Source organism: Equus caballus, chromosome 27 (genome assembly GCF_041296265.1).
Source record: "Equus caballus isolate H_3958 breed thoroughbred chromosome 27, TB-T2T, whole genome shotgun sequence".
NCBI lineage: Eukaryota > Metazoa > Chordata > Mammalia > Perissodactyla > Equidae > Equus > Equus caballus.
This window is the reverse complement of record NC_091710.1, coordinates 23,659,471-23,673,029: the sequence shown is the minus strand read 5'-3', so window position 1 is coordinate 23,673,029 and position 13,559 is coordinate 23,659,471. Positions and strand designations below refer to the sequence as shown.

The 13,559-nt window shown below is 38.5% G+C and overlaps 1 protein-coding gene across 42 annotated transcripts in view; it reads right to left on the bottom strand.

Moving 5' to 3' along the window:
- LOC100630731 (disintegrin and metalloproteinase domain-containing protein 5) overlaps positions 1–11,111 on the bottom strand; it is a 212,597-nt gene extending 201,486 nt beyond the window's left edge. For 27 of the 42 annotated variants that reach the window (XR_011433237.1, XR_011433236.1, XR_011433242.1 and 24 more), the window contains exons 1-2: positions 10,936–11,061; positions 10,091–10,170 (exon numbers count right to left, since the gene is read on the bottom strand). Coding sequence is in view for 11 of the 42 variants with exons in the window: in XM_070253013.1 (XP_070109114.1) it covers positions 10,091–10,170; positions 10,936–10,990 (135 nt within the window). In the remaining 31 variants the exon portion in view is untranslated. Of the gene's footprint in view, positions 1–10,090; positions 10,171–10,935 lie in introns of those variants that run through there. The other 15 variants (XR_011433233.1, XR_011433232.1, XR_011433234.1 and 12 more) reach the window with 5 other exon arrangements.
- Between the last annotated feature and the right edge of the window lie 2,448 nt (positions 11,112–13,559).

Here is a 13,559-nt window from a genome sequence, read left to right as displayed (position 1 = left end):
CCATGGATCATTGAAGAAATTAAAGAAGAACTCAAATATACCTGGAAACAAATGAAAATGATAACATGCCATACCAGCTCATATGGGATACAGCAAAAGCTGTATTAAGAAGAAAATTCATCTCAATACAGGCACATCTTAACAAACAAGAAGAATCCCAAATAAGCAATCTTAAACTACACCTAACAGAACTAGAGAAAAAAGAACAAATAAAGCCCAAAGTCGGCAGAAGGAGAGAAATAATAAAAATCAGAGCAGAAATAAATACTATTGAAACGAAAAAGGCAGTAGAAAGGATCAATGAAACAAAGAGCTGGTTTTTTGAGAAGATAAATAAAATTGACAAACCCCTAGCCAGACTTACAAAGAAAAAAAGGGAGAAAGCTCAAATCAACAAAATCAGAAATTATAGAGGAGAAATAACAACAGACTCTGCAGAATACAACGGATTATAGAGAATACTATGAAAAACTATATGCCAACAGAATGGATAACCTAGAGGAAATGGATAAATTCTTGGACTCATACAATCTCCCAAAGCTCACTCAAGAAGAGGCAGACAATTTGAACAGACCAATCACAAGGAAAGAGATTGAAACAGCAATCAAAACCATCCCAAAGAATAAAACCCCAGGACCAGATGGCTTTCCTGAGGAATTCTACCAAACTTTCAGAGAGGATTTAATACCTATCCTTTTCAAGCTATTCCAAAAAATTAGGGAAGATGGAACACTTCCTAACACATTCTATGAGGCCAGCATCACGCTGATACCAAAACCTGACAAGGACACCACGAAAAAAGAGAACTACAGGCCAATATCAGTGATGAACATAGATACAAAACTTCTAAACAAAATTTTGGCAACCAGAATTCAGCAATTCATCAAAAGGATCACACATCATGATCAGGTGGGATTCATACCAGGGACACAGGGATGGTTCAACATCCACAAATCAATCAACGTGATACACCACATCAACAAACTGAGGAACAAAAACCACACAATCATCTCAATAGATGCAGAGAAGGCATTTCAAAAGATCCAACAGCGAGTTATGATAAAAACTCTGAAGAAAATGGGCACAGAAGGAAACTACCTCAATATAATAACGGCCATATATGACAAACCCATAGCCAACATCATACTCAATGGGCAAAAACTGAACGCCATCCCCCTAAAAACAGGAAGGAGACAAGGATGCCCTCTATCACCACTCTTGTTTAACATAGTACTGGAGGTCCTGGCCAGAGCAATCAGGCAAGAAAAAGGAATAACAGGAATCCAAATAGGGAGGGAAGAAGTGAAATTCTCACTGTTTGCAGACAACATGATCTTATATATAGAAAACCCCAAAGAATCTATTGGAAAACTCTTAGAAGTAATAAACATCTACAGCAAAGTTGCGGGTACAAAATCAATTTGCATAAATCAGCAGCATTTTTATACTCTAATAACGAACTAACAGAAAAAGAACTCAAGAACACCATACGATTCACAATCGCAACAAAAAGTATAAAATACCTCCGGGTAAATTTAACTAAGGAAGTGAAGGACCTATATAATGAAAATTACAAGGCCTTTCTGAGAGAATTGGATGACAACATAAGGAGATGGAAAGACATTCCATATACATGGATTAGAAGAATAAACATATATGAAATGTCTGTTCTACCTAAAGCAATCTACAGATTCAATGTCATCCCAATCAGAATCCCAATGACATTCTTTACAGAATTAGAACGAAGAATCCTAAAATTCATATGGGACAAGAAAAGACCCCGAATTTCTAAAGCAATCCTGAGAAAAAAGAACAAAACGGGAGGCATCACAATTCCTGACTTCAAAACATACTACAAATCTACAGTAATCAAAACAGCATGGTACTGGTACAAAAACAGGTGCACAGATCAGTGGAACGGAATTGAAAGCCCAGAAATAAAACCACACATCTATGGACAGCTTATCTTCGACAAAGGAGCTGAGGGCATACAATGGAGAAAAGAAAGTCTTTTCAACAAATGGTGCTGGGAAAACTGGAAAGCCACACGTAAAAGAATGAAAATTGACCATTGTTTTTCACCATTCACCAAAATCAACTCAAAATGGATCAAAGACCTAAAGGTGAGACCTGAAAACATAAGGCTTCTGGAAGAAAACGTAGGCAGTACACTCTTTGACATCAGTATTAAAAGGATCTTTTCAGACACCATGTCTTCTCAGAGAAGGGAAACAATAAAAAGAATAAACAAATGGGACTTCATCAGACTAAAGAGCTTCTTCAAGGCAAATGAAAACAGGATTGAAATAAAAAAACAACCCACTAACTGGGAAAAAGTATTTGCAAGTCATATGTCTGACAAAGGCTTAATATCCATAATATATAATGAACTCTCACAACTCAACAACAAAAAATCAAACAACCCAATCAAAAAATGGGCTGGAGACATGAACAGACATTTCTCCAAAGAAGATACACAGATGGCCAATAGGCACATGAAAAGGTGCTCATCATCGCTGATCATGAGGGAAATGCAAATCAAAACTACACTAAGATATCACCTTACACCCATTAGAATGACAAAAATATCTAAAACTAATAGTAACAAATGTTGGAGAGGTTGTGGAGAAAAAGGAACCCTCATACACTGCTGGTGGGAATGCAAACTGGTGCAGCCACTATGGAAAACAATATGGAGATTCCTCAAAAAATTAAAAATAGAAGTAGCATACGATCCAGGCATCCCACTACTGGGTATTTATCCAAAGAGCTTGAAGTCAGCAATCCCAAAAGTCGTATGTACCCCAATGTTCATTGCAGCATTATTTACAATAGCCAAGACATGGAAGCAACCTAAGTGCCCATCAACAGATGAATGGATAAAGAAGATGTGGTACATATATACAACGGAATGCTACTCAGCTGCAAAACAGAACAAAATCATTCCATTTGCAATAACATGGATGGACCTTGAGGGAATTATGTTAAGTGAAATAAGCCAGCTAGAGAAGGATAATCTGTGTATGACTCCACCCATATGAGGAATTTAAAAATGTGGACTAAAGACAGTTTAGTGGATACCAGGGGAAAGGTGGGGTGGGGGGTGGGCACAAAGGGTGAAGTGGTGCACCTACAACACGACTGACAAATATTAATGTACAACTGAAATTTCACAAGATTGTAACCTATCATTAACTCAGTAAAAAAAATAAAAAAGAAAGAGTTGCAGCAGTCAAGATCCCGGGGCAAAAGTCGGGGTGACGGATTCCCCAGGCCTCAAGACCTGAGCCCAAGTTACACATCATTCTTAGGATGGCCAATGCCAATCCTGTATAAAGAAGGGGGCAGCTCAAGTCATGGCTCTCCCATAGAGGACCCTGGGGGAATTTACTTCATCTTGCTGAGCCTATAAATCATGGATTATAGGAATAGCGAAAATCAGATTTGAGGGATGTGAAAGCATTTTGTTAAAAATAACAATAAAGAGAATAAGAATATAAAAAAAGCATCAATTAAAAGTTAAAATATCATAGGGGCCATCCCGGTGGTGAAGCAGTTAAGTTCTCACATTCTGCTTCGTGTCCTGGCGTTCACTGGTTTAGATCCCAGGTGCGGACTTACACACCACTTACAGGCCATGCTGTGGCAGCATCCCACATACAAAATAGAGGAAGATGGGCACAGATGTTAGCTCAGGGCTAAACTTCCTCCAAAAAGAAAAAAATTAAAATATTACAATGCTAAAAAATTTATGCAATTAATATCATATCTCCAAAATATATAAAGCATGTCTCATGAAATTTTGAAAATCAATAGTGTATCTAGGGACAAGCAACAAGCGATTAGAAAATGAACTTGAAACAACACCATTTACTATAACATTAAAATATGTTAGCGGGCTGGCCCTATGGCCCAGGGATTAAGTTTGAACGCTCAGCTTTGGAGACCCAGTGTTTTGCTGGTTTGGATCCCTGGAGCAGACATGGCACTGCTCATCAGGCCATGCTGAAGCAGCGTCCCACATAGCACAACCAGAGGCACTCACAACTAGAATATACAACTATGTACAGAGGGCTTTGGGGAGAAGAAAAATAATAATAAATTAAAATATATTTAAAAACTGAGAATAAATTTAACAAAAGATTTGTATGATATCAACACTAAAAACTACTAAACCTTACTGAAAGAAAACCTAAAATATATGGAAAGATACACCATATACATGAATTTTAAGTAAATGACTCATCTTTGAAAAAATAAGGTCTTCTTAAATCAAGGATAAGCCTCCACTACTTTGATCAAGCAGCTTCTACTAGAACTAGCCTTATTACACATAACAAATGTACATTCTGCTCAAAACTCAGAAAAAATGACCTGAAGGCATTGAAAAGTGAACAAAAGCTGCCACATTCTAGAAATGAGCCAACACTTGAAGAAAGGAGATGACATAATGCAAGTTCTATCTATTTAAGCATTTCAGTCTTACAGCAAGATGAAGTGGGCACCATGCAGCTAAACTCTAAAGAACCAAAGCATAGTGTATGGAGCAACCGTAGCTGCTATAAAGTCAGCATGAAATCAGACAGGAGAGAACCAGAGATAGAGAGCCCCACGCACTTACTGCATGGTTTAATTTATATAATGTTTAAAAATAGGCAAAACTAATTTATGATGATAGAAACCATAACAGTGCCTTTGGGGTGGTGAGGGAATTAACTCGACAAGGACATATGGGAATTCCCTGGGATGATCTTTATCTTGATTTAAGTATTGACTACAAGAATATGTACATTTGTAAAACCCCAAGGAACTGTACACTTAAGATCTATGCTTTTCACTGTATATAAATTATCCCTCAACATGAAGATCTTTGTCTCAATAATTATTTAAGAAATGCAAATTAAAACAATGAGATAGCACTTAAATCCATCAGAATGACAGAAATCACAAAGCTGCATTAAACTTATTAAGGTGTTGGCTGCAGCTGTGATCTCATCTGAAGGTTGAGTAAGCTCATTGATTGATTGCAGAATTTATCTCCTTGTAATTTTATTACTGAGGTCACCATTTACTTGCTGACTGTCAGCCAAGGTTGCTTCTAGCTCATAGAGGCTGCCAGGTTTCCTTGCCACAAGGTCCCCATAGGCATGTTCACAACATGGCAGTTTTTGTCTTCTTTGAGGCCAGCTGGAGAAATACTCCAGAAAGCTGCAATGGAGTCTTGTATAACACAAACTAACCCATCATATTTACAGGTCCCACTAACACTCAAGGGGAAGGAATTACACAGAGTGCATGCACCAGGGAGTAGGAATCCTAAGGGCCATTTAGAATTCTGTCTACTGCAATATTACACAAACATATATACATACATAAATAAATATATCAAGTATCATTGGTATAGCTGTCATTGGATGGAAGAGGGAAATGAGAATGGGGAATAGGAATAAGGGAGAAAATATAAGAATAAGAGGCTTGATGGGACCATTAATCATAGTGTGCTATGAAATGAAGGCGGGGATACATATCTACACCTGAGGTCCCAAAAATCCTCTATGGAATATTTCCAGAAACACCAAATTTGAATCAAATTAATCACAGAAATCAATCTATAAATCCCTCTTAAGAACATATTGCATTGTTGCTGGAATGAATTGGAAGACATTCTGAAGCACAGTAATAATTCTTTCTAAGTAAGCAGGAATTGATGAATTTCCCACCTTCACTGTTTCATATGAGGGCAGGGTAGTTGGTGGGGTGTGAGGAGCTAAAGGATATTCTGGGTCATACTGTTTTTTCCTGGACACGTCTTCACTAGTTTGCTCTACTAGCAAAACTTCCAGTTGCAGGAATGATGACATAGATTGTCCATATTGTTCATTTTGGTTGTTCTTGTAGAAGGAATCAACTATACCACTATCATTCACAAAATTCATTTAAAATAGAACTAGGGTTCTGGTGGTTATGATTGAAAAAAGTATGCAAATATTGTTATTTAAATAAAGCTAAACAACATGAGCACATTACACCATACCTGTAGGATACTGAAAAGTAAATACCAAACGATATTAATAAAAATCGAATGCCAAGGGGTTGTAAAGAGCAGTTTCAGTTGGCATACATTTGGTATGCTATATAATCTCCTGAGACTCTATCTTACTATTCCAAATTCCCCTTGAATAGCCTTGGCTCAGTCAATTCGTGCTCCAGGAGGAGTCATTATTACATCGACCTTTGTTATTAATATGTGTCCAGGGCAAAACGTTTTACCATGACGCTTTTCTGCCCAGGAACCAAGGAAGACAGAACAAAAGGAAAAGCAATAAGTATTACTTCTTTCTTTGCCCGTGAAACTAAATAATTGGGCCACATTTTTTTGTTTTTGGTCCTATTTGATCAAACAATAAGTGAAGGTTTGGAATGACAAGCCTAGGCTGCCTTAATTCCTATATCTAACTCAGAGAAGTCATTTGGTACACTCATAAATATGCAAATAAATTATTATTTTTTTGTCTTTTTTTTTTGAGATTAGCCCTGAGCTAACATCCACCGCCAATCCTCCTCTTTTTGCTGAGGGAGACCTGCCCTCAGCTAACACGTGTGCCCGTCTTCCTCTACTTTATATGTGGGAAGCCTGACACAGCATGGCTTGCCAAGCGTTGCATAGGTCTGCATCAGGGATCCAGACTGCTGAACCCTGTGCTGCCAAAGTGGAACATGTGAACTTAACCACTGTGCCACTGGGCCGGCCCCAAATTAATTTTTTTCATTCCTCAACACCTTGGTGTGTGTGTAGGATTGCCAGGCATCCTGTATATATGGGCACACCCTGAATTTAACGATTTTTGTCCTGTGTATTATCTTTGTCAGAACATCCTAAATATACCATATTCATACCTTCCCAATAAATGACAAAAATTTGGCAGTCAGAGCTATTTTCCACCACTGTAACAGGTGCTTAAATCACTTAAATGGCAACATTAGCTGAAAATCATGCTTCCGAAAGTAAAGACCCGTACAATCCCTTATCTCTCCTTGTAGGGTTGTCTGAGAGAAGTCTGAAAGGGAGGACTGAGAATTAAAAATACTTATTTTTCATATTCAAGAAAGGAAAACACCATTCTTTGGCCAAAGTCCCAAGAAACGAACAAGCAACCTCCATTAGAGATAACTTCCGGTCAGTGCACATGATCAGAAAATCAGCCAATCAACAGCAGCTGCACTGAAATAACCAGATTCTGAAAGCTGGCAAATCAATGACAACCCCAAGTTTCTGAGAGTGAACCATTCAGTGACAGCCCCAGCTCCTAGACAAGAGTGCGAGGTGGCACAGTAGTTGGGTGCCTGCGTTCCGCTTCAGTGGCCCAGGGTTCCCCAGTTCAGATCGCAGACCTATGCACCACTTGGCAAGCCATGCTGTGGTAGGCGTCCCATGTATAGGGTAGAGGAAGATGGGCATGGATGTTAGCTCAGGGCCAGTTTTCCTCAGCAAAAAGAGGAGAATTGGCAGCAGATGTTAGCTCAGAGCTAATCTTCCTCAAAAAAAAATGGGCACCCACCCAGTGGTGCAGCAGTTAAGTTCACACATTCCACTTCTCGGTGGCCCAGGGTTCGCAGGTTTGGATCCTGGGTGCGGACATGGCAACACTTAGCAAAAGCCATGCTGTGGTAGGCGTCCCACGTATAAGGTAGAGGAAGATGGGCATGGATGCTAGCTCAGGGCCAGCCTTCCTCAGCAAAAAGAAGAGGATTGGCAGTAGTTAGCTCAAGGCTAGTCTTCCTCAAAAAAAAAAAAAAAAAAAAGAATTGCAGCAGACACTGTATTGGTTTTCCACACTGTGTATCATAAATCCTTCTGCTCAAATGACTATTTGAATGTAAAATTACCAGAAGTACTTTCTGATTCCAAAATTACAAGCAAATTTTCAGGTCCCAGTTTGAAATCCACTGCAATAATTAAAGAATATAATGGCTTCCTTTGCAATTACAGAAATTAGCAAAGATCTACACATATCACCTTGTTGGGGCACAGCCACCGGTGCAAGTAATCACAAAGTAGAAAAAATGTTCCCTTGGCTTGTATAGTATTTTTCTAGTGGAAAAAAGTTTTGCTTCTAAGGCTATTTTCAAGTAAAATTCCTTCCAGATGGGGCATCAAAGACAATAACAAACTTTTGCAGACTCTCTTATTGAGTTGAGTTAATGAGAAAAATGATACTGCTTTTGGTGGAGATAATACCAATTTTTGTGGATGTTTGCATAAATATGCAGACAATGTTTATTCAAAATTGAAGCAAAGTGTGAAGGAGTCTGTGGAAGGTGTTGGCTGTTCTGGCCATATTCTGCATGATGCAGCTCAAACAGCATCTGATAAACTTTCTACTGACACTGAGGTCATTGTCATGGTATTGTTCTCTTGCTTCAGCATCTATGCTGTTTGAACTGAGTGAGTAAAGGATTTTTGTGATTTTGTTGACATCCAATATTCTTCAGGTTTCTTGCATTCACCAAACCTGTTGGCTCTTTTTAACAAATGCAGCTGAGAGAATCCTAAGTTTATTTGAAGCACTGAAGTCATGCTTTAATTCTAAAGCAAGGCCCCCAAAATTCTTGTTGACTTTTTAAATAATCCATTGAGTGAAGTCTACTTCTTTTTCGTAGTTCTCTCTTTAGCAATAGGATTTTGCAAGTTGGAAGAAGAGCAAACAGTGTTATTGAAGTATTCCATTGCTTAAAACTGAATGTGTTGAAGAAAGAACTGAACCTCCCCGACAAATGTATGCCTTTGAGGGTCAATTCTGTTCTTAAAGGGGACAACATCACTTACGAACAGGAAAAGAAATTCCAACTTGAAGTGAATAATGCTGATGGCATTTTTCTCTCTTTTGAAATAGTTTTAATACCTTGAAGAATTCAATTCTTTTATCTGGATGTTACTAAATACTTTTCCAACATGGGAAGAAGTGGAATCAACCTGCGTAGTGTTAGAGAAGAAGGGAAGAAAAATTGATGACAATGTTCTGTTTAAAAAGTTGTTGATTAAGAATCACGACACAATGGTGAAGAACAGAAAAGCAAGTTAAGAAGAGCAATGATCAGAGTTGTTAACTTAATGTCAGTACATGTTCAGTATGCCATATCACAATGCTAATGTCCAGTATGTCTTCTCACTAACAAATGATCAATGGAAAGAAGAATGAAATAAATTGGATTGACCACTGTAGAAACTATGTTACAATATAAATGGAATAACTGCAAGGATTTTATAAGCAAATTCTGCAAAACAAAGAACTGTTACGGAAAGTCAAATCATCAGGGAAATACAATTCAAGAAAGAGGCAGATAATTTAGATACTCATAATTTATTTCAGATGAATAGCAAATAATTTTTAGTATTTAAAATTTAGTACACCCCATGCAATAATTTTATCTTTATGTATATACACGAGCAATGAGAAATAATTCAAATTTAATTGGGCACACAGGTTTTTATTTGCTAAATCTGGGAACTCTTTTTGGTTTTGATAAACCGTCTATAAGCTAATGACTAGATCACTTTTCAGCTCCTTACTGACTTCCAGAAAGCTGAGGCAAGTAGCTGGGGGGAATCACCAGGGCTAGAACTAGGGGGCTAGAAAACTCAGTAATCAACACAAATGCTATTTCACTGCAATATTTTAGACAATCAGAATTAATGCAAAAAAAAAAAATCTAGGACGAACACAATATCAAAATTTCAAACAAAGACAGGACCTGACTCTGAGTTCCTCATTCACCTCACCCTAATCCTAGTCCTGGGAGAACCCCAGGTTTTTGCCACCCTGTTAAATTTTGTGCCTGAGTAAGCCCTTTGCTTGCCTCTCCCTAGTCCTGGCCCTGCTGGATCCTATCCTTGAAATCCTTCATCCTCCATGGAAAAACACACACATACAGAGTCACACCCACTCATACACGTCAAAATACTTGTGAACAAGGAGTTGTCAGCTCTGCCTCCAAGAACTGAGTTCCTGCCTACATTCAGCAACTTTGGTCTTGACATTAAAGGCAACTTAACACAATTTAAGACATAAAAATATTATTTCCCAATTACATTATTGTCTGGATCTCCTTTTGAGTCAGATGATGAAATCTTCTCAGGAACTGTGGTCTGTAGAAATGTTTTATGAGGATCTACAATAAAAATAAGCAAAGTTATTTTGATACCTTTAATTTTACATTATCCATTTCTAAATCCAATCCTGCTTTTGTTTCTCTATGTTACCAAATATTTTTTGTATAATCTTTGCATATACTCTTCCTTTCCATTGTCTTTCTGGTCATTCTTACCTACAAGTTTCTTAAACCTTGTCAAGATCACAAGTTTTTATTCTTTCTCTCTCAATCTCTCTCTCTCTCCACACACACACACACACACACACTCCCCTTGGTAGGCAGTTTGACTAAGTAACACTGAGTAACAAATTACAGTGTTGTAAAAGAGGTATAGAAATGAGAAAACACGAGTGCACCAAGACAGTGGGATCATTTGCAGGGAAAAGATATAGAATATTGAATATAAGGGTGATCTACAATTTTCAATGGAGCAGGTGGAGGACAGCAGTCACCAAAATCAGGAAATCATTGATACCTTCTCCATGGTGATACAATTATTTCTGGAATAGCATAATTTTGTATGTAGAAAAGACCACATATATCATTTTTGTCCATTTTACAGACAAAGAAACCATCCCAGAGAGGTGAAAAGATTTTCTGCCCGGAGGCTGCCTCTGCCTTCTTGGCCACAGACCCTGAAGTGAGAGGCAAAGAGAAAGTGGGTGGCAACAGCGAGGGGCCAGGTTAAGGTCTGGGCCAGGATGCTGGATCAAAAATTACAGCCCCTTAGCCAAGTCCCATCAGAAGCCTGGATTGGGAGGGGAAACAAGTATCCGGACTTACCAGGGCCTGCGTGCAGCCCGCCAATTCCGGTGAGAAGGACCGCAAGAAGGAACATGGCTCCGCTGTCTTGGAGCCAGGCTGGCAGAACGGCAGCAGTTGAGGCGTTGAGGCAACTGAAGGCGGAGCCGCGCGTGAGGCGTTTGAGCGTTGGAAATGCGCGACTTGAGCGGGAGGGTGGAGGTGGCGGAGTGGGAAAGAGCTCGAGGGATAAGGGAAAAGCTGGGTTGGCATAGGTAATGTGCAGCTAGCCGGCAGATGGGGGCTCAAGAGAAGACAGCAATACTGACGCACGTTCACTTTATTGTTAAGGAAGGAAAAGCTGTGTAATTTTCAATTCTCAGGTTAGGGTGGTGCCTGGTGAGGCTTTTGTTTTTATCTTTCACTTAGGTCGATGATTTCTGAAGTAATTTCTAGTTACAGTGAGGCGAAGGAACAAAGATAAAAAAGCTCAAGTTACTGATAGCAAACAAGTTTCTTTCTGTTACATTTACATACCATCCAAAGAGACGAAATGCGTATATTTGCAAAAGGTGTTGCAAACGCTGTGACTTCTAAATTTAATGGTTGGATACCCACTATGGGACCGCTATTGAATGCAGAAGATGCCAAACCATCCCTGTTCAAATATAGACTCTTCCAAAAAATCTTCTTCAATATCCCTAGTTATTATTTCCACACTCTGTATAATTCTGCAGCCCCTAGTTTTTACTTCTTCACTTAGCCATTTTTAAAGTCTGCCTCTATTAGGAACAACAACATTTTGATTTATTGAGGTCTGTAGACATTCATGCTTCACAAATCCTAGCCTATATCTTATGAAATACAATAAAATACAGCCATGCCCCACATTAACTATAATTTAGTTTTAACAAATGTTGAAAACATGTTTATAAATTCACTTTGAAATTGCTTGATTCTCCCGAAAAAATAAGAGAATTTATCAGCAGACTATAACAGTAACAAAAAATCTTTTAAAAGAACCAAGTAACCAAGAAATAGTCACAATAGGTGGAATTAACGGTAGAATGGATACATATTGCTTAATGAATTAGAAATTTGGAATATTGGAGGGACAAAGTCTCCCAGGAAAGAACAAGAAAGGATAAAAAATAGAACACACAAAAATAAAATTAAGAGATAAGAAGAAAAGTAGAACTGTCCATATCCAGATAATAGCATTTCCAGAAGGAGAGAAATATTAAAACAGTTAAGAGGAAATATTTAAAGGGATAATGGAAAAAGTTTCTCTTAATTTAAAAATAAGAAAATAACCTTGGAAAGGCCCCAGGTGTTAAAAACTGGGCATTGAAGAAAAAACAAATCTGAAACTTCAAATGACAGCAAAGTGAAAAATCTGAAATCTTCCAGAGGGAAAAGAGCGGATCACCTATCAAGGCACTAGAGTCAGACTGACATTAATAGCCATATTGGATGCACGGCTTTCAATTTGCCCTGCCCTTTTTTGTGTTTTTCTCTCCTTTTTTGCCTTCCATTGGATTGATAATTCTTTATTATTTCGTTTTCCTTCTTTATTGGCATGACAGCTAAGTAGTTTTAAAATTTTTCTTTTAGTGGTTACCTTAGAATTATAGTGTGTGCCCGGGAATATCTCCCTATCTTAATGTCCCCAACTTGACATCTGCTAAGTCCGTTCACAGGAATACTTTGATTAGCGTTTGATTGAATAACTAGGAGATAGGAATCTTGGAGGGATATCTTTAGAATTCTTCCTACAGTAAGTGGCCTATTAATGTCTCTAATCCTTTGGGCTCTTATCAAGTAGATCAGGATATGACTGTCCAGGTGTCATTCTTTGATGCTGTGGTGGTATGATTTTTAGCAGGTCCTGGAGAGAGGGTAAAGGTGTAGTTTTCCTGATTCTGCCATAGTGGGTACTCAGTTGGAAGTGCTATTGCTAGATGTCTATTAGACTTCATTTGAAACAGAATGACTCACAAATTTCACCAAGTTCTTCTGCAACCCAAAATACTAACCTGCATTGGATCATGTCTAACCTGAAACCCCGTAAAGTTAGATGGGAAATGAGAGTGCCATTGAAATGACAAACGAGATTCATCTCTCCATATGAGAAATAGATGGTATCCTGGAACCTCACCTCTTATGAGGCACTCTTCTCTGACCTCACAGCTGGTACATAATTTATGGATGGCTCCACCACCCTCACTTCCAAATAGCTAAGGATGGCAGACACACTAACTCCAGCCTCTTGGAATATACTCTTAGAGGAGGGTGAAGAAACAGTCAAGTGGACAGAATTGAAGACAGTACTCATGGAATTTACCTGGACTCTCTAGTTAACATCAGGCCTGATCCTTATAGACCTTTATTACTTGTCTGTGCCTAACAGTTTAGCTGACTTGGCATTCTAATGGGAGGAGAACTGTGACCAGCATTGAATTGGTGAAATTCCTTTACACTCAAGTCAGAATTTTCCCTTCTGGGATCAAGTTTTTCTGTCAGCTTCTTAGAGAACTGATTGGCTAGGTATCCAAACAGTTATTAGATCACACTTGTGGTGGGACTGTGTCATGAAATTTATTTTTCCCTTGAGCAACCAAATGAGAGAAGCACCATTCCCGCCTATAACGTCTCTTCTAGACTTG